This window comes from Oncorhynchus mykiss, chromosome 20, assembly GCF_057628025.1.
Source record: "Oncorhynchus mykiss isolate SJ-2025 chromosome 20, ASM5762802v1, whole genome shotgun sequence".
NCBI classification, from domain to species: domain Eukaryota; kingdom Metazoa; phylum Chordata; class Actinopteri; order Salmoniformes; family Salmonidae; genus Oncorhynchus; species Oncorhynchus mykiss.
The window spans coordinates 25,282,321-25,304,677 of NC_143041.1; the positions used below are offsets into that span (position 1 = coordinate 25,282,321).

The 22,357-nt window shown below is 42.1% G+C and overlaps 1 protein-coding gene across 2 annotated transcripts in view; it reads left to right on the forward strand.

The window, feature by feature from the left end:
* The window catches only part of LOC110499108 (serine/threonine-protein kinase SBK1-like), a 39,093-nt gene extending 32,581 nt beyond the window's left edge, over positions 1–6,512 (forward strand). For both annotated transcript variants that reach the window (XM_021576019.3, XM_021576020.3), the window contains exons 4-5: positions 2,258–2,460; positions 2,862–6,512. In XM_021576019.3, coding sequence (XP_021431694.3) covers positions 2,258–2,460; positions 2,862–3,695 — 1,037 coding nt within the window. In that variant the 3' untranslated portion in view covers positions 3,696–6,512. The remainder of the gene's footprint in view (positions 1–2,257; positions 2,461–2,861) is intronic.
* The last annotated feature ends 15,845 nt before the right edge of the window (positions 6,513–22,357 follow it).

The following is a 22,357-nucleotide window of genomic DNA, read 5'->3' on the forward strand; positions in this document are numbered from 1 at the left end:
ATAGAGTCAACAGTCAATGAAAAAGGGCACTACAGTGACAGGTTATTGTGAGGTCAAAGGTCACCATAGTGTAAGATGTCAGGGTGAAAGGGCTCTTCAGGTTGAAAGTTAATTACAAGGTTACATGCCATTAAGCTGAAGAGGGCATTAGACTGGATAAAAGTGAAGGCCTTAATGCTCAAATTAGTTTTGTTTTTCAAATCCATTTTGGACTACTGATTGTCCAAACAGCAAGTTACAAGGGACCAAATCAGATTTGTGTGTGTTCAGACCACAGTCATTTGCTGAGAAGGCTACCATAGCTGTCATAGTAATGACGGGTATGTGTGCAGTGGTGTAGGCTGATTGGTGGTGGTGCTCATGCTTCCTTTCACTCAGAAGTTATGTAGCAAGCCAAGGTGACAATGCCTCAATGGACGTTTCCCAGTTGCTTTGAATGTTCAAAATCATAGGGTAAGAACACTTTCAAAGCCTCAAAGGATGGTGATCCAACTTTCAAAACAAGTCATTTTTGGCTAGACACAACAGTCACCAAGGCTGCTAAGTAGCTGTTTAGCTTTCTAGCACATTCAGTATTTTTTTTTTTAAACAATTAACAAGTCAGTTATCTACCACATGTTCTTGTCAAACTGCCAACAGAGTAGCTAGCAAACGTCAAGATATGCGAAATAAGAGTCGAAAAACCACTTGAGGGCAAATAAATCAGATTTGACCATTCAGTCACATGGCCAGAAACCTATGAAGGTGGTTTGAAATGTGGCTTGAAATATCCGATTCCATGTGCTTTTTGGCTATTCAGAATGCAGGAAAAATAAAAGATTCAAATCGTATCAGATACACAGAATCAGATACAACAGTCATATTTAGTTCAATTGACTTAATACATGTCAGTTAAGTTCATATTGCCTTGCCTAAAATATTTATCTGATACTGTACAACAAGGTTATAATAATAAACTGAAACTAAAAGTAATCATGAAAAAAATATTTAGTAAACTGAAATAAAATAATTAACAAACCAGTTTGAAAAACGGAAACTATACTGAAACTATTATCTTTGTCTCCAAAACAAACTAAAATAAAATGTTAGTTTTTCTTCTAAGCTTTGGGGAAAAAAAACTTATGGGGTTTTCAAGCTACTGAATCTGACAGGTAAATGCTGCCAGGAGATGCCAATGTTTCAAATAGGTCTAGTTTGTATCACCATTAGTCTCTCTAGAAAGACCGGTTATAATACTTCAAGGTCTGGGATATCCGAGATGACATCACACTCACTTGATTCTTCTTATATGTCCTACTGAGGTGAAAAAGCATTGGATTGGTGTAAATATGGGTGAGAGAGAGTTTCCTTCCACAATATTTTTTTTGTACCAGTTTCAGCACTTCCTTTTAAATCCTAGTCACATCGATATTTATTTTATCATTTAAAGAGCCAACCAGCAGTAGAAAATTAACAAAGCATTTTCCCCTCCACAAGCTGAGGGATGGCTCTGGAGAAATGTAACCCCTTTCAAATTCATAGACGGCGCTATGAAAACAAGAACTGACCATCCATGATATCAAAATTATAGTTTTAACCATGCTTTAATGCTTTACAGTGTTTGTTTACATTTACTTTGTTTATAAACATTGAAGTAAAACAAGTTTATATTTTGGCTTCTGATGGGGAATAACAGTTTAACAAAGCTCATGAGGCTCATAAGTTATTTTATTCAAGAATCAATCATTAATTTAAGTAAAAATGTATGAAGCAACTGCTGATGGCTCCTTTAAACCTAACCCAACCTAGTACCTGATCTATCACCTTATGTATTGCTGCCCCCTGGAAAAAACACACACACAAAAACTATACAACACAAATGGCTCCTAGCCGGGCCCACGCATACTTTCTGTCTCAAACACTAAAACTGTAATGTAATAATATAACATTGAAATAATAATTACTTTATACAACTGAAACAGGTCTAAAAACAAATTGAAACTAAACTGAATTCCAAATACAAATCCCAACACTAATAGCAATAAAAACGAATATTAAAAAAAACTTTAATAATCTTGCTATACAGAATGTTGATACAGTATGTGAGTTGTAATGTTATTAACTCAGGCGTGTGTGTGAGCGTGTGCTTGCTTCTGTGTGCGTGCATGTGTCTGCCTGTCTGCCTGTCTATCTTCTGAAATGTTGCCAAACAAATTTCCCTATTGGACATTGAATTATTAATTCATTAATTCTGTCCATCACTGTGTGTACATATCAGGCACCAAAATGGCTCTGAAGTTTGTGACCAAGAGCAAGACGAAGCTGAAGAGCTTCCTGAGGGAGTACAGCCTGACAGGAACACTGAGCTGCAGCCCATTTATCATCAAAGTCCTGGACGTACTCTTCGAGACCGAGGATAGCTACGTCTTTGGACAGGAGTATGCCCCCGCTGGAGACCTGTTCGACATCATTCCTCCCCAGGTACTGGGTACTGGTACTGGATTGTACTTATCTCCACACCAATCACTGTTCTCCCATACCCTAGCCAATCAAGCACAATGTTTCAAAGCCCTGTGCTTCTGGGATTGGAGCCTTGTCCTTGCTCAGACTTGAGCTGCATACGTATTTAGTGTACTGTAGAGCTCTCGTTTAATTTCAGTGGAGGGACTGGTACCCAGACGCAAATGTTCTTATTCTAGGTTGTTAAAGATGAGTGCAATATAATGCTTAACAAGAGCCTCTTTGTCCCACTTTAGTCCCTCTACAACTCTTCTATTTCTTTCTCATTTCATTTATTGTACTTCATTTTCCTCCCCTACTGAAAAATCTAAAACTAACACCCTTTTCTCTTTCTTCACTTCTTCCTCCTCTCCTCCCTGTAGGTGGGTCTTCCGGAGGAGATGGTGAAGCGCTGTATGCAGCAGCTGGGTCTGGCTCTGGACTTCATGCACAGCAAGAACCTGGTTCACCGTGACGTCAAGCCCGAAAACGTGCTCCTCTTCGACCGCGAGTGCCGACGCGTCAAGCTGGCTGACTTCGGCATGACGCGGAGAGTGGGCTGCCGGGTGAAGCGCGTGAGTGGCACCATCCCGTACACGGCGCCGGAGGTGTGCCGCGCCAGTCGTGCCGAAGGCTTCCTGGTAACCACCAGTCTGGACATCTGGGCGTTCGGAGTGCTTGTCTTCTGCATGCTGACCGGTAACTTCCCCTGGGAGGCAGCGCTGCCTACTGACGCATTCTATGAGGAGTTCCGGCGCTGGCATCGTGCGGGGTGTCCCACGGCGGCCTACCCATCCCAGTGGCGCCGCTTCACTGACGACGCCCTGCGCATGTTCCAGCGGCTGCTAGCTGCCGAACCTGAGAAGCGATGCGGCGTGAAGGACGTCTTCTGCTTTGTCAAGTACGAGCTGGTTAGCGAATTCCGACGCCGTGCCTCCTGCCGAGCCAAGCGAAGCGAGAGGTCCAGTTCATCTGGTTTATGCCCTGCAGGCTGCACCTCTACCTCCTCTTTGTCCTCCTCCTCATTGCGCTCCCACAGACACCCAGAGCCCTCCACTCCCCCAGGAACGACCTCACTCTTGCGCCCAGCGCCCCTGAAGAGGAGCGTCCTCTCTGACCCCCAGTCCCCTCAGGAGGAGTCTCCTGGCCAGCACCACTCTTCTCTGGGTCGAGAGAAGACCAAGGTGATGGCTACTGCCATAGAGATCTGTGTCTGACAGAGACTGGATGAGCAGCGGTATCTGTGGGCGTTGCCATGACGATAGGAACCTGTGCAAGGTACTTGTAACGGCCATTTTGACTGGAGTTGAAGGTTGACGCTGCTGAGAAGAAGCCCAATATCGAATTCTTGACTGTGACACAGATTGGTATCAGCACTTACGGCAGTACACTCTTGGACAAGTCTTCACTAGCGCATGCGTTTGTTATTTTGATTTGTGACCTTAGACTGTTTTCTGAGTTGGAGAAGCGACATTCAAGAGTCCACTGACTGACGTCGTTTTTTTCACAGCAGCTCGTTCCACTGTTCAGCTATTTTGCTTCTTGGTACACACATTAACATGGCTAATGATGCTAATAGAAACAGTTCTAGCCATTTCTAAACATTGGGTTCAGTAGAAACATTCAATGCTCCCTGACGACACATTTCCATTCTGCCTCCCTTCTCCCTAATTTCTCTTATTTTTATATTTCTTCTTCTGCTTCTCTCTCTATATATATAAATACCTTTGACCTGGGGAGGCCCAAACCTTAGCTGATCTAGTGACATGCTTTAGAAAACTAGCTGATCAGAGGGCCAGTGATCCAATAGGTCAAACTGATCTTCTGTCTGACTGACATATCGCTGAACGAATGGGATTCCATGGCAGTTCCGGCCATTTCCAAAATGTGAAAATGGCTATGGACATAGGGGAGAATGATTGTTTTTCAAAAGGAGAAAATATATGAAGGTGCCTCTCCAATGTAGCAGTTACTATGACAATGGGACATTGCTCATCTAGACTGTCTGAACTGAGACAGGACCCTGCTGTCAGACATCTCAGGACATCTCAGCGGTTACTTCCTGTCTCAGAGTAACTTCCTGTTGAGGGTTACAGGGGATTTCCTGTAGTAGACCAATGTTTAAAAGGACACATTTCATTCTGTAATAGTGCCTAAATAGTTCATACAGGCATCTTCCAATGTGAAAAGAAATTAGAAAATATATAATTGCTTCTGTTGACATTCAAATGCTTGGAAACTGTTATAGAATAGAGGGAGTGTTTATTTTATATTTGCTGTGTGTGTGTGTGTGTGGGGGGGGGGGGGGGGGTTGGGGGGTGGGGGTTTGAACAACTAAAACACAATCTCTTTGTAAAGGGGGAGAATAAAAAAAAGTGCATTATAGATATTTACTATGTTAAGCGCCACACTGTATTATTGTCAGGTAGTTCAACCATGTAGCTCTATTAATATTGTTTACTACTGGGAGAGGTTACTGGGATCAACGCACTGAATGTAGCAAAAATAATATGACATGTACAGTATATGAACATTATAAAATTATAATGCTCTATAGTGGTGCCAAAAATGGGGTGGACAGTGGCAGCCTTTAGAGTATGGTTGGGATCGGACCAGGGCCTATTGGAATAGTACTGTTTAACACGTGTGATGTCTCTCCCTGAGCACATTCTGAACACTGTGACCTTAGCCCATCTTAACCATAAATAGTCCCCTTCCTCTGTCAATACAACTCAACTCAAATCAATCAAGTACTTTACTGAGTTACTGCTTTACTGCACACATGCATCCTGTATAACATTACCGAAGCAATTCCAATATAATTGATCATAGATCCCATGTTCGCTCCAGGCTCCTCAAACTCCCAGCCAACCAATCTTCCTCCACTCTTCGTCCTTCACCTTCATCTATCTCTCACTCACTCGCTCTCTTCCCCATCTGCTTGTCTTTCTCCTGCACTTGAGTCTCTGAGCCATTCTGTGTTGTCTGGTAGGATGACCTCTCTCTCCCCCCTTTGGCATGCTGTGGGCTGAAGATCAATTGAGGCCGCCACACTGCGAGTGTCTCAGATAGCGAAAAAAGAAAACAAATGATGTAAGCATCTAAAAAGCGCACTGTGTGCTGCTTTATCAAGCGTTCATCTCTATTTATCGGCTAAGTTACTGCTACTGTTATGTCAGACAGGTGTGTTTTGTGCGTGTCCCACCCTTCCCTTCTTTCCTTTCCCCGATGACAGCCCATCATCCCTGTCGCTATAGTGACAGTCAGTGTTTTTATGGTTAGTTTCTCAGCTCCTGTCCACTCCCGAAACATCAAACATAATTGTTGGGTCTGGTCATTCTGCAACAACACCAGTATTATTAACAACACTGCCCTGCTAGCCAGAGTTCTCATAGCAATTGCCTTCCACATATAATGTGTAGTATACAGTATGTCTGTTCTACTATGTCGGCAATGTCAGTCTCATTCTATCACATATACTATGTACATACATCTGTTGTACTGTTTACGTTTGTCAAAATCTGTTCAATTCACCTTCCTTCTTCCTCCATCGTCTCTAGAACACCTACCTGCTAGTCATGAAGTCAGTGCCCTTGTCATATGTCACACTTTAAGGATGACCGTAGTCAGAGGAGAATGGTGGTTCATTGACCTCAATCTGGGCGGAGATTTTCTGTGATCACTCATAGGGTGAATGCGTGCATAACTTGCATATGTAGCCTCTACTTATGTCAAGATGCATACACTGTTTTGCTGTGTGAATTGTGAATATTTATAGTTTTGTTCGATATTGCACAACCGTATACATCAGAACAGTGTTATGTCAGTTGTCATAAGTGTCAAGTTTTTGTCAGACTGTTATAATAGGTTATGTAGGCATTATGATCACATTGTGTAATGTTCATTTCAGTTTTGTAGCCTACTGTTTACCTCAGTTATGTCCTGATCCTACTAGCTGGTCTCCACCAGCAAGTTGAATTCTGTAAATGTACAAATGTATTTAACACAGAAACAAATAAACTGTTTAATATTGAGTTCAAATCAAACTTTGTGTACCAGAACTGATACAAACTTGTATTATTTTTGGCAATATGTTAAAATGACCAGTGCATTAACATCTATAAATGGCTGAATGTCTTTGCTTATCCCCTCCCCCTCTTCCCCGCATTTAATTGTACTCCACCTATATGTGTATGCAAATCCAGTCCAGCTCTAAGTGTTTCCTTTCGACTGCACATTAGCTGAAGGTCAGGTCAAAGCGGGTCTCATTTTTGGTCATTTTTGGTCTGGTCTCTCTTTGGTCTGGTGCATGTGCAGACTGCTTTAATAAGCTGACTTCCTGCTGGAAGACCAATTAACACATCCGTAGATAAGTTATCTGGCGGTCCTCAAAAAAGGGGGATGAGAGCAAGGCAGTGTGAATATCCCACCACAAACGAGAACAATTATCAGCCACCCCCTTCAGCGAGTGTTAATGTTGTCTTCTCTGAGCTGAGGTATTAGCAGTATAGCCATAATGGGGCTGAGTTGGACGTCTGGGAAATGGTGGGTTTTAGCGGCTACTGTGTTAAGCTAATCACGCCAGACAGTACAGAAGCACTTGAAAGGTCTACGTGGCAGAGAGAGAGATGGGGTTAGCATGTGGAATCTAGCCATGTGCAATAGCCTGTTCTCCCCCTCTTTGAAGGACTGGTGACCTGAGGTAACTAGCTACAGTAACGACTGAATTGCAGGTTAATTGAGTTAGTATAAGATGCTCTAATAGCCTATACCTCAGATCTGGCTGGAGAGAAATAGGATTTCTAAACCAAGGCTGTGTGGAGCTGATAGGCAAGGGTGGATGGAGCCTAAATGTTTCATGGATGGATGGAGTTGTCAAGCTCAGCAGAGGTGCTGTGGTGTTAAGCCCTGGCTTTGTGGAGATGCTAGCTAAATCGCTAGGAGGGAGAGGCGGCTGGTGGGAGGAGCTATAGGAGGACAGGCTCATTGTAATGGCTGGAATGGAATTAATTCCAGCTAATGCAATGAGCCCGTCCCCCTATAGCTCCTCCCACCAGCCTCTTCTACAAGTAGGCAGTTTGCAGAAATGGAAGACTGGTTTGTGGTCAAGGTTGGTAAAAGGATGATATTTGGCAGTGTTGTAGTACTCGAGTTCAGGTCTCGAGACCACATATTGAGTGTCTAGGTCTTGCTTTGGTGTCGGATACATTTGTACTCGGTCTCACAGTGAGGACTAGTATCAGGAATCAAGGAAAGACCCAGATGCAGACTGTCGAAGTAACACTGTTTATTGTAGCAACAGGGGCAGGCGAAAACAGGTCAAGGCAGGCAGGGGTTGAAAATCCAGGGTGAGGCAAAGGTACAGGCGGACTCAGGGACAGGCAGGGTTCAGTAATCCAGAGGTGGAGCAAAGGTACAGGACGGCAGACAGACACAGGGTCAGGCAGTGAGGTCAGGCAGGCGGGTACAGGGTCAGGACATGCAAAGGTCAAAACAGGGATGACTAGCACAGCGAGTCTGGGAACCGATAGGCGCTGACAGGAAAACCACTAGTAAGCTTGAACAAACAAGACGAACTGGCAACAAACAGACAGAGAACACAGGTATAAATACACAGGGGATAATAGTGGAAGATGGGCAACACCTGGAGGGGGTTGGAGACCAGCACAAGGACAGGTGAAACAGATCAGGGCGTGACACTAGTAATGTATTCCCGTAACCAGCCAAGACCAGTAGAGTAAAAAACTCATAATCATCAGCTTCCATTCAGTCAGTGCATAAAACCGCTTCGCCAAGCCAAATATATATTATTTTCGTTTTAAACATTAATATCTTAACAGCCTTTATATCTTTTACAGATATGTTTGCACAGTGGGGGGACAGGTTCATGATTCTGAAAGGACAGCAAACGTAATACCAGCACACTCATGTAGGAGAGTGCACTTTTGGTAAAACACAAAGGGCCAGTGGTGTGGTGTAGTCATCTGCAGTTTGCAGCTCTCAATTGTTTTTTTGTGGGGGTTTTTCCCACCTTTATTTAACCAGGTAGGCAAGTTGAGAACAAGTTCTCATTTACAATTGCAACCTGGCCAAGATAAAGCAAAGCAGTTCGACAGGTACAACAACACAGAGTTACACATGGAGTAAAACAAACATACAGTCAATAATACAGTAGAAAAACATCTCTATACGATGTGAGCAAATGAGGTGAGATAAGGGAGGTAAAGGCAAAAAAGGCCATGGTGGCGTAGTAAATACATTATAGCAAGTAAAAACTTTTTTTTTTTAAAACACTGGAATGGTAGATGATAGTTTTGGTATGGAGCCGCTCACAGAAGAATAACATCGGTAGTCGGTAGGGTAGGAAAGATGTCTCAACTCATCTACCAGTAAATGCTAACTAATTCAACACTGGGTATGCAAACCAGGTATTGAAAAAGTTTTGTCCGATGTCTTGGTTAGTAAGTAGGCTATTTGTGACCAACCGGCTCGATTCAATCTTGTCGCAAAATTTTAAATGGTATTTTTTACATTTGATAAAAGTAGAAACTCAGAGGTAGAAGATGGTATATCAAACACTATACAGTTGAGAAACGTTTAACCTGCACCTGCTTCTCAACTCACAGCGTCTCCATTACAATACCCAAAGGGCCCCTAAAATTCTAAATCAAATAGCTATGCATATGCTAATTTCAACTTGAAAACATCATAGAATATGGATTGATGTGATATTGTGGTAATATTACCTCAGTGTTTGAAAAAATGCACCAAAGACTAAACTGGAGGCTTGCTGGTGAAATGTGAATGCATCTGTAGTCATACAGCTGTTGTGCCTTTGAGGCGTCGTAACCTGGTTTGCGTCAGTAAATATCCAGCTGGGTAAATATGTTAAATGTGAGTGATTCACTATGGTTAAAAGGAAATAATTAGCAGCTTAGTAAATGCAAATCGTATTATTTCAATGTTTTCACAGCACGTTTGGGTGAAGCACAGGATGTTTAGGTGAAACGTAGTTACAAATATGTGATGGAGATGGTATTTTATAGTAATATTTTGACATTTCCACAACAGTGGAGTATCAGACACACTGTAGAAACTAGACTCCATCTCTGTGGAAAAGAGGGCACAATAATTTGCCATAGCAGTAGGAAACCCTGATGAGAAATGAGTTGATTCCATAAGTCACCAGACCCTCATATCTAACCAAGCCACCCAAGCAGACATGGAGAGTGACAACCTGTCCTACCTGTCCAAGGCTTTAAGGATTATCTCCCTATTGGAGGTAGAAGTGAATGAGCTACGAGGTGAGAGGACAGTTCTGAAGTAGGATAAGGTGGCAATTGTCGAGAGCATCATGAGAGCGGTGGCTGACATCAGGGAGGAGCTACAGAAAGAGTTGTCAGTAGTCATAGAATTGCTTCAATACAAATACCACCATTTTTTTTCAGGAATGTTCCAGTGATGTGCAAGACTAACTATGGTATAGGAAACCTACAAAATAATAGCAACAACCCCCTCTGCAGTTTAGAAAATGCTGTCATAATGCTGTGCTGATAAACATTTGCAATACATGTCAACAGTCCAAGAGACCATTCCCTTAATTCTTAGGGCTAGGGGACAACATCCTGAATTTCCGCCTGACTGACGCGCCCAAAGTAAACTGCCGGTTACTCAGGCCCAAAAGCCCGGATATGCATATAATTGGCAGCATTGGATAGGAAACACTCTACAGTTTCCAAAACTGTTAAGATAATGTCTGTGAGTATAACAGAAAATATATGTCAGGTGAAAATAGGAAGAAAATCTGACCAGAATTTGTATATTTTTCAGCTCACAGGCTCTTATTATGGAAACCTATTGCTTTAACATATGTCCGTCACCCAAATTGCAATTCCTATGGCTTCCACTACATGTCAACAGTCTTTATTCAAGGTTTCAGGCTTCTTTTTTGAAAAACAAACAAGTATTTGGAGTTTTTGTTAGGACAGCACCTGGACCAAATCAGTCACGTGAGGGAGAAGGTGCGCGCTTACGAATTTTACTTTCCTATACATAGTACTTTGCGTGTGACGAAGTTGTACCGGTAGCTTTTTGGACTCCTTTGTCTGCATGTTGAACGAGTGTATTACTGAAATCAAACAGACTTTTGGGGATGTAAAGAAGGATTTTTGTTTAACAAAACAACCATTCATGTTGTAGCTGGGCCCCTTGGGATTGCAAACAAAGGTAGATATTCAAAGGTAAGTGATTTATTTAATTGCTATTTGTGAGTTTGTGAAGCCTGTGCTGGTTGAAAGATATGTTGATGTGGGGTGCTGTCCTCAGATCTACCTAGCATGGTATGCTTTTGCCATAAAGCCTTTTTGAAATCTGACAATGCAGTTGGATTAAAAATAAGTTAAGTTTTTAAATGATATGAGACTGTTTAATATTACAAATATTTATTTGAATTTGAAATATTTATTTGAATTTTCTATATTAATGTTCTAGACACGTTTCTTTGGAATGTTGCAAACATTTTTCAGAGTTCAGTATTCTGAGGGTTAAAAACTAAAAAATGCTGTTTAGAGAACAGCAAAAGCAACAACAAAAAATGACCCCAAGTATTAATTGTCACCGCAATATTAAGTTTAAACGTCTGTAGAACTGCGTGTACAGTGTAAACAACTACTCAACCTCCTCATGAACTGACTCATTTAGGCTACTTGTGGAAAGGTGCAAACATTGCAACATGAAATACTGAAATATAGATGCACAATACACACTGTCTCAAAAAGAATGACTTCAAATGACGACATCAATGTGAAAGTTACTGGTGCATTAAACAGCTGACTTTGAATGAAAACTATGCCAGATAAATGCTACACATGCATTAAAATAAAAAGTATAGCCTTACATCAAAGGACGTACTTAGGCCTACAATCGACAAGGACACATGAAGACAAACAAGCTCAACCAAAGAATGGCGAAAATCACGAAATACAAAAGAAACATCAAACATTCCTTTTTAAAACCACAGCTAAATGGACAGTGCTTCGGTAACCTACAGGTTGGAATAGTGGAGCTCTGTGGAGTGGCTCTGAATGGACAGCGCCTCTGACTAGTTTACATAAGTATTCAGACCCTTTACTCAGTATTTTGTTGAAGACACCTTTGACACCTTTGACAGCTTTGTGTCTTCTTGGGTATGATGCTACAAGCTTGGCAGACCTGTATTTGGGGGGTTTCTCCCATCTTTCTCTGCAGGTCCTCTGCACAGCTATTTTCAGGTCTCTCCAGAGATCTTAGATCGGGTTCAAGGACATTCAGAGATTCGATCCTGATGAGTCTCCCAGTCCATGCCGCTGAAAAACATCCCTACTGCATGATGCTGCAAACACCATGCTTCACTGTAGGGATAGTGCCAGGTTTCCTCCAGTCAGGACTCTTGGCATTCAGGCCAAATAATTCAATCTTGGTTTCATCAGATCTGAGAATCTTGTTTCTCATGGTTTGAGAGTCTTTGTGCCTTTTGGCAAACTCCAAGTGGGCTGTCATATGGTTTTCACTGAGGAGTGGCTTCCGTCTGGCCACTCTTAAGGCCTGTTTGGTGGTGCTGCTGAGATGGTTGTCCTCCTGGAAGATTCTCCCATCTCCACAGAGGAACTCTAGAGCTCTGTCAGAGTGACCATCTTGTTCTTGGTCACCTCCCTGACCAAGGCCCTTCTCTCCCGATTGCTCAGTTTTGCTGGGCGGCCAGCTATAGGAAGAGTCTTGGTGGTTCCAAACTTCTTCCATTTAAGAATGATGGAGGCCAGTGTGTTCTTGGGGACCATCAATGCTGCAGAAACGTTTTGGTACCCTTTCCCAGATCGGTGCCTCAACACACTCCTGTCTCAGAGCTCTACAGACAATTCCTTCAACCTCATGGCTTGGCATGCACTGTCAACTGTGGGACATTATAGACAGGTGTGTGCCTTTCCAAATCCTGTCCTATCAAGTTGTAGAAACATCTCAATGATGATCAATGGAAACAGGATGCACCTGAGCTAAATGTTGAGTATTATAGCAAAGGGTCTGAATACATTTCTAAAAACCTATATTTGCTTTGTCATTATGGGGTATTGTGTGTAGATTGATGAGAAAAAAAATATGTCATCCAATTTAGAATAAGACTGTAATGTAACAAAATATGGAAAAAGTCAAGGGGTCTGAATACTTTCCGAATGCACTATATATGAAAATCCTAACTTGCACGCAGATCTTTAGAAATGGTAGTTTCAATTTTAAACTGGCACTCCATTATGAAAAAGGTTGCCGAACTCCTGCTATAGGCTATATGAAGCCACCCTTGTGGAACGTGCATACAGTGTACAGTGTCGTTGTCTCCTGTGCTTCCCACCAACATTGTCTCATGTGCTTCTCTATCATTTTTTCATTTGCCTGCTGCATTATTCGCCAGGAAAGGGAAACATTCTGCGAATATTGAAGCATTGTATCAACAAGGTGGCTCTGAGAATATTGTAACATTGTATCAACGAACAAGGCGGCAGTGAGAATTTTGAAATATATTGTATCAACAAGGCGATGCCGAGAATATTGAATGTGGGCGGCTCGAGCATTTCCCCCAGGCCAGCTTGTCTCACGTCTGATATTATTGTTGCCTACGCAGTAGTTGCACTCTCTGGTGATTATATACATATATACCACACTATAGCTAAATAACCTAGCAATATTTAATTACGTTTTGCCAGCAATATTGATCTGTAAGAATTCCTCATTTTAATTGAGGAAGATGGACAAGCGGTACTGATAGAGTGAGAGGTGGAAATGCATTATACCAGAGGCAGGTAGGCTACAGGTACGGATTAGGGATGCAGGCAGAGGATGACGATGAAGTATGTGTCACGCCTGCTCCCGCTCTTCCACCCTGGTGCTCAAGGGCGCCAAGCTGCCCTGCATTAAGCACTCCTGCCACCATCATTTACGCACACCTGCCTTCCCTCGTCACGCGCATCAGCGATATTGGCCTCACCTGGACTCATCCAATCACCTGTTTATTACCTCCCCTATATTTGTCATTTCCCCATCTCTGTTCCCCGCTGCTGCATTGGTTGTAGTTTGTCTGTGTTTCTGTCTCGTTCTATGTCCGTTCCCTATTAAATGTTTGACTCCCTGTACTTGCTTCTCCTCTCCAGCGTCATCCCTTGACAGTATGCCTAAAAAGTTAGCCCAACTAAGTAATCATTCATGATTTGGATTATCTCAATTATCATTCTGTCCCTGCATGACAATGTATATTTGTTATAGCCTACAATTGCACTGTCTTCGAAGCCAAAACCAGGACATGTATTTTGTGGAAATGCTCTAAATAGCAAGTTGTTCAGTTGTGTTTATGTTTATACTAATACATAACACCAAGATTGCACTAGCCTACCGGGCAAATAAATGTAATTATAAATTAGGTTTACAGCTATCACAGCTTATATTTTAATAGCCATAAAGTGACTTTCGGTTTTGAATGGTCACCAAAAATGCGGGCTTCCCCACCTCCCAATTCCCAATTAAATGAACACTAAAGGGAGACGGGTGGGCAACGGTGTTGGGGGCTGTAACAATGGTGAGGTGTAAATATCAGGATAACTTAATGAAATGCCTCAGGCTGGACACATTGGCAGTCAGGATCTCTAGTCTCTACCAAGTTCTCAACACACCATGTTCCCCTTATCCTACAGTCAGTGGACAAATCAACTTTTGAGTGATCAGAGATAAAAACACTTAATTTCTTCTGACTGGCATGGAAGTGGCTAGAGTCTACAGAGTTGTAAGGTTAATTAGGAGTCTGAAAGTAGGGTGTTTGTTAGTGTAAACAAATAAATGTATTTTCTTGGTGACCTGAACTTAGACTGGTTATCATCTAGCTGTCCTCTCAAGAGGAAGCTTCTAACTGCGACTAATGCCTGTATTATGACCCAGGTTATCACTCATCCAACTACAGTGTCGGAAAGTATTAGTGGATCTGTGACATCCACTTGTATTGATCATATATTCACTAATGTTGCAGAGCTTTGCTCCAAAGTAATATAAGTTCCCATTGGCTGTAGAGTCATTCCATATCATAGCAATGACACCCACCAACTCAGATTGCTCTAAAAATCTATCCTGTAGTTAGAAACAGGTAAGATTTGCTGAAATTGTATTTAATTTAGGAGAAATTAAGGTAATTGATTGCATTGAATGTATATAATTTAGATAATAATCTAATTATAAACCGGGCACTTATCTGCTTCACTGACTGGTGTGCAGAAAAAGGGAAACATTGTGAGAAAATAACAAAAACGGAGCTGAACGTCATTCTACAGGACTTGTATGGTTCAGTGAGAAACATTCATTTTTTGTTTTATTTATTTATTTCACCTTTATTTAACCAGGTAGGCAAGTTGAGAACAAGTTCTCATTTACAACTGCGACCTGGCCAAGATAAAGCAAAGCAGTTCGACACATACAACAACACAGAGTTACACATGGAGTAAAACAAACATACAGTCAATAATACAGTAGAAAAATAAGACTATATACGATGTGAGCAAATGAGGTGAGATAAGGGAGTAAATACAATATAGCAAGTAAAACACTGGAATGGTAGATTTGCATTGGAAGAATGTGCAAAGTAGAAATAATGAGGTGCAAAGGAGCTAAATAAATAAATAAATACAGTAGGGGAAGAGGTAGTAGTTTAGTAGGCTAAATTATAGATGGGCTATGTACAGGTGCAGTAATCTGTGGGCTGCTCTGACAGCTGGTGCTTAAAGCTAGTGAGGGAGATAAGTGTTTCCAGTTTCAGAGATTTTTGTAGTTAGTTCCAGTCATTGGCAGCAGAAAACTGGGGCGCAGTGCACGCTAACCAGGTCGTCAGGTGCACGGTGTTTCCCCCGACACATTGGTGCGGCTGGCTTCCGGGTCGGATGCACGCTGTGTTAAGAAGCAGTGCGGCTTGGTTGGGTTGTGTTTCGGAGAACGCATGGCTTTCGACCTTCGTCTCTCCTGAGCCCGTACGGCAGTTGTAGCGATAAGACAAGATAGTAACTATTAACAATTGGATACCACGAAATTGGGGAGAAAAAGGAGGGTACTTTTTATTTTATTTTTTTATAAATAAAAGTTACTACAGGCCAAGTCTGGAAACGGTGGAGCACTATTCTCTCAGACAACACAGCAGCAGCTCCCCCAGTTAAAAGAACCACATCAATTTCCAGCAGCGTGGAGCCAACAAACGACAACATGGGCAAGTCAACAAGAAACAATAACATGGGACAATTTTTCATTCAATCTATAGATAATTGAATTTTATTGTTAATTTATATCACAACATTTTGATATAGCCAATCATTTCATAGACATTTCATAGACAAAAAAATACAAGTTAACTACTGACTTTCAGCTTGCATATAGGAAAGGGCACAACTTACTGCACTCTCAGATAACTGATGTTTGGATAAAATAAATGGATAATAAGATGATGGTTCTAAACATTCTCTTAAACCTAAACCTCAACTGGAGTTGTGCATAAAGGCTGTGACCATTGAACAAGTTGAAGAAGCTGAACTCATAGGAGTACAATTGGATGGTCAGTCATCATGGTGAAGTCATATTGACAAAGTTGTTGCGTTTTTGACACAAAGCTAAATGGAACTTGTTGTTCAGGTTCTGGGCCCCGGTTTCCCAACTGATGGAATTTAGGCCTACTGATGCATGTTTCCTACAACGGCTGAAGATTTAACATGCGTTTCCCAAAACACCAGATAGAAAGTTCACTAAGTACATTGTTGAATTGTGTCGATACTGATAGGTTTGAATGAAAGACAGCACTGCACTCAGATCAGCATTCTCACTTTCAAATCTTACCTTAACATTAGAATTATTCCATAATACTGACAACGGATCAGCTTCTATGAGATATTATCACCTATCGCTATAAATAGAGGCCGCTTATCCTTACCCTAACATAATGCACTAAATCAAGCTTAGACACATCATTGCTTTGCTACCTGATAACTTTACGTTTTTTACTTTTTAATTACCGTTTATATTTTTAGTTTTTCCCTAACTCAACTTTTTTTCATTCAACTTTTTCACTCCGGAGGTTTTATCTGGACATGGTTCGTCAGGACTTCCAACAGCCGAAGCTAAGTAGTAACATTAACTTGACGCCTTCTGATTGCAGTCGCTGTACTCATAATATACAGGAGAAAGATTGTCTTATGGCGAGGATAGCTGTGCTACAGGCCCAGCTTCAGACGCGATCGTTAGGCAAGGGTAATTTCAGTGTAGGAAAGGATGAAACAGTGTCTGTACCACCAGTAAGTACAGATAGTAACGTTAGTATAAATCCCCTCACACGGTCCCCGCAGCCGGACAACTTTCTCATGGTTTCTGGAGGGAACTGCTGCAGGAATGCTCAACCGGTGTCGCTCATTCAGCCGACAGAAACTTCCAACCGGTTCTCCCCATTAAGCAGCGAGTCGGAGTCAGAGGCCGAGCCTTCTCTGGTCTCTACTCCTCCCGTTACGTGGTCTGAGACGCCGAAGCTTCCCACCATTAGCTCTGACAAATACAAAACCCTAGTTATTGGCGACTCCTTTACCAGCAGTATTAGACTTAAAACGAATCATCCAGCGATCATGCACTGTTTACCAGGGGGCAGGGCTACCAACGTTAAGGCTAATCTGAAGATGGTGCTGGCTAAAGCTAAAACTGGCGAGTGTGGAGAGTATAGAGATATTGTTATCCACGTCGGCACCAACGATGTTAGGATGAAACAGTCAGAGGTCACCAAGCGCAACATAGCTTCAGCGTGTAAATCAGCCAGAAAGATGTGTCGGCATCGAGTAATTGTCTCTGGCCCCCTCCCAGTTAGGGGGAGTGATGAGCTCTACAGCAGAGTCTCACAACTCAATCGCTGGTTAAACTGTTTTCTGCCCCTCCCAAAAGATAGAATTTGTAGATAATTGGCCCTCTTTCTGGGACTCACCAACAAACAGGACCAAGCCTGGCCTGTTGAGGAGTGACAGACTCCATCCTAGCTGGAGGGGTGCTCTGATCTTATTTACGAACATAGACAGGACTCTAACTCCCCTTGCTCCACAATCAAATCGAGTGCAGGCCAGGCATCAGGCTGTTAGCCAGCCTGCCAGCTTAGTGGAGTATGCCACTTGCACAGTCATCCCCATTGAGACCGTGTCTGTGCCTCGACCGAGGTTGGGCAAAACTAAACATGACGGTGTTCGCCTTAGCAATCTCACTAGAATAAAGACCTCCTCTATTCCTGCCACTATTGAAAGAGATCGTGATACCTCACATCTCAAAATATGGCTACTTACTGTTAGATCCCTCACTTCAAAGGCAGTTATAGTCAATGAACTAATCACTGATCATAATCTTGATGTGATTGGCCTGACTGAAACATGGCTTAAGTCTGATGAATTTACTGTGTTAAATGAGGCCTCACCTTCTGGTTACACCAGTGACAATATCCCCCGTGCATCCCGCAAAGGCGGTGGAGGTGTTGCTAACATTTACGATAGCAAATTTCAATCTACAAAACAAAAAAAACGTTTTCGTCTTTTGAGCTTCTAGTCATGAAATCTATGCAGCCTACTCAATCACTTTTTATAGCTACTGTTAACAGGCCTCCTGGGCCATATACAGCATTCCTCACTGAGTTCCCTGAATTCCTATTGGACCTTGTAGTCATAGCAGATAATATTCAAATTTTTGGTGACTTTAATATTCACATGGAAAAGTCCACAGACCCACTCAAAAAGGCTTTCGGAGCCATCATCGACTCAGTGGGTTTTATCCAACATGTCTCTCTCTGGACCTACTCACTGCCACAGTCATACCTAGTTTAGTCCATTGGAATAAATGTTGGGGATCTTAATGTTTTTACGAATAATCCTGGACTATCGGACCACCATTTTATTACGTTTGCAATCGCAACAAATAATCTGCTCAGACCCCAACCAAGGAGCATCAAATGTCGTGCTATAAATTCTCAGACAACCCAAAGATTTCTTGATGCCCTTCCAGACTCCCTCTGCCTACCCAAGGATGCCAGAGGACAAAAATCAGTTAACCGCCTAACGGAGGAACTCAATTTAACCTTGCACAATACCCCAGATGCAGTTGCACCCCTAAAAACTAAAAACATTTGTCATAAGAAACTAGCTCCCTGGTATGCAGAAAATACCCGAGCTCTAAAGCAAGCTTCCAGGAAATTGGAAAGGAAATGGCGCCAGAACCAAACTGGAAGTCTTCCGACTAGCTTGGAAAGACACTACCGCTACTACAGCTGCATACTGGACCCTATTCCAACTAAACTACTGAAAGAGCTGCTTCCTGTGCTTGGCCCTCCTATGTTGAACATAATAAACGTCTCTCTATCCACCGGATGTGTACCAAATTCACTAAAAGTGGCAGTAATAAAGCCTCTCTTGAAAAAGCCAAACCTTGATCCAGAAAATATAAAAACAATGGTCCTATATCGAATCTTCCATTCCTCTCATTTTTTTTAGAAAAGGCTGCTGCTCAGCAACTCACTGCTTTCCTGAAGACAAACAATATATACGAAATGTTTCCGTCTGGTTTTAGACCACATCATAGCACTGAGACTGCACTTGTGAGTGAAGGTGATAAATGACCTTTTAATGGCGTCAGACCGAGGCTTTGCATCTGTCCTCGTGCTCCTAGACCTTAGTGCTGCTTTTGATACCATCGATCACCACATTCTTTTGGAGATTGGAAACCCAAATTGGTCTACACGGAAAAGTTCTGGCCTGGTTTAGATCTTATCTGTCGGAAAGATATCAGTTTGTCTCTGTGAATGGTTTGTCCTCTGACAAATCAACTGTAAATTTCGGTGTTCCTCAAGGTTCCGTTTTAGGACCACCATTGTTTTCACTGTATATTTTGCCTCTTGGTGATGTCATTGAAAAACAATGTTAACTTTCACTGCTATGCGGATGACACACAGCTGTACATTTCTATGAAACATGGTGAAGCCCCAAAATTGCCCTCGCTAGAAGCCTGTGTTTCAGACATAAGGAAGTGGATGGCTGCAAACGTTCTACTTTTAAACTCGGACAAAACAGAGAATCTTGTTCTAGGTCCCAAGAAACAAAGATCTTCTGTTGAATCTGACAATTAATCTTGATGGTTGTACAGTCGTCTCAAATAAAACTGTGAAGGACCTCGGCGTTACTCTGGACCCTGATCTCTCTTTTGACGAACATATCAAGACTGTTTCAAGGACAGCTTTTTTCCATTTACGTAACATTGCAAAAATCAGAAACTTTCTGTCCAAAAATGATGCAGAAAAATGAATTCATGCTTTCGTTGAATCTAGGTTAGACTACTGCAATGCTCTACTTTCTGGCTACCTGGATAAAGCAATAAATAAACTTCAGTTAGTGCTAAATACGGCTGCTAGAATCCTGTCTAGAATTTAAAAAAATTGGATCATATTACTCCAGTGCTAGCCTCCCTACACTGGCTTCCTGTTAAGGGCTGATTTCAAGGTTTTTACTGCTAACCTACAAAGCATTACATGGGCTTGCTCCTACCTATCTTTCCGATTTGGTTCTGCCGTACATACCTACACGTACGCTACAGTCACAAGACGCAGGCCTCCTAATTGTCCCTAGAATTTCTAAGCAAACAGCTGGAGGCAGGGCTTTCTCCTATAGAGCTCAATTTTTATGGAATTGTCTGCCTACCCATGTGAGAGACGCAGACTCGCTCTCAACCTTTAAGTCTTTACTGAAGACTCATCTCTTCAGTAGGTCATATGATTGAGTGTAGTCTGGCCCAAGAGTGTGAAGGTGAACGGCAAGGCTCTGGAGCAACGAAACGCCGTTGCTGTCTCTGCCTGGCTGGTTCCCCTCTCTCCACTGCTCTGTCTCTAACCCTATTACAGGGGCTGAGTCACTGGCTTACTGGTGCTCTTCCATGCCATCCCTAGGAGGGGTGCATCACTTGAGTGGGTTGAGTCACTGACGTGGTCTTCCTGTCTGGGTTGCTCCCCCCCCCCCCCTTGGGTTGTGCCGTGGTGTAGATCTTTGTGGGCTATACTTGGCCTTGTCTCAGGATGGTAAGTTGGTGGTTGAAAATCTCCCTCTAGTGGTGTGGGGGCTGTGCTTTGGCAAAGAGGGTGGGGTTGTATCCTGCCTGTTTGGCCCTGTCTGGGGATATCATGGGATGGGGCCACAGTGTCTCCTGACCCCTCCTTTCTCAGCCTCCAGTATTTATGCTGCAGTAGTTTGTGTCGGGGGGCTAGGGTCAGTCTGTTATATCTGGAGTATTTCTCCTGTTTTATCCAGTGTCTTGTGTGAATTTAAGTATGCTCTCTCTAATTCTCTCTTTCGTGCTGCTGCTCCAGGTTCAACTGTTCTGCCCATGGCTATGGAACCCTGACCATTTCACCGGACGTGCTACCTGTCCCAGACCTGCTGTTTTCAACTCTCTAGAGACAGCAGGAGCGGTAGAGATACTCTCAATGATCGGCAATGAAAAGCCAACTGACATTTACTCCTGAGGTGCTGACTTGTTGCACCCTCAACAACTACTGTGATTATTATTATTTGACCATGCTGGTCATTTATGAACATTTTAAACACCATGGCCATGTTCTGTTATATTCTCCTCTCTAGGTTTTGGCCTTTCTAGGGAGTTTTTCCTAGCCACCGTGCTTTTACACCTGCATTGATTGCTGTTTGAGGTTTGAGGCTGGGTTTCTGTACAGCACTTTGATGTATCAGCTGATGTAAGAAGGGCTATCAAATACATTCGATTTGCTTGAGCACATCTTGTTGCCCATCATGAAATGTATTGAGGCAAAATTACAAATGTTTATCCTTTATCCAATTAGCATAATGAACACTAAATTGATTTCAACATTATTGAGTTATAGACATCTAACCTATACTGTAGGATATTGATATTTTAATGCAGTCATCTCCGTTTTCATTTAAAGCATATTTTTTATCCTTTGCTTGTTTATAGCAATTGCAAAGACATTGTCAACTTTGTATTTGTAGTCAAGTAATTTGTGAAGTTATCAGTGGTCAGAGAGAGACAGAACATCTTGATTCTATGTTTAGCGGAGATCTTCTGTGTATAAAGTGACGCGGTGGGGAAAAACACATCTAACGACGTACTTAGCTGTTCCACTCGTGGTCTGAGGCATTCGGTAAATAACAAGCGTTTTCAAGTGCGACTTTAGTAACAATGGATTTGGGAAACCGTTCGGAGAATTAACAATGCTCCTACAAAGTTTCTAACGATGAACTGAGCCTAAAGATGCTTTCGGGAAACCGGGCCCTGACCCATATTACCAACGCAACGTTTTTTTTCTACAAATACCGGATCCCTGGGACTACATTTTACATTCATCAACCAGGTTGTGGGCCGTTATAAAACTACTCATTAATAATTTGTTTACACATTGTTCAGACATGTTACCTCATTGACTAACTAGCTAACAACCTGATAACTTTACCAGTATATCCCAAAAATTGTGGGCACAGAAAGAAAGGAAAGGGGATAGTTTATTTAGGAGATTAATGATCATATCAATGATAGAACTCTTACACGTTGTCATCACAAACCTGACGTTTTTAAAGAGACAGTGTACAATTTTCAATGTAATGCATCTCAATAGAAAAATTGTGCTTTTACGCCATGTAGAAAGCAGAAACCTAATATTCCACTAATTACATTGTAATTTCAATGACAAGCATTCGTATCAACATTTTAGCTTTTATAATAAATAAATGTCTTCACAGTACTACATATTAGTTTCTAGGGCCCAACAGGTGCTTGAAAAGTAGCTAGAATTCATATA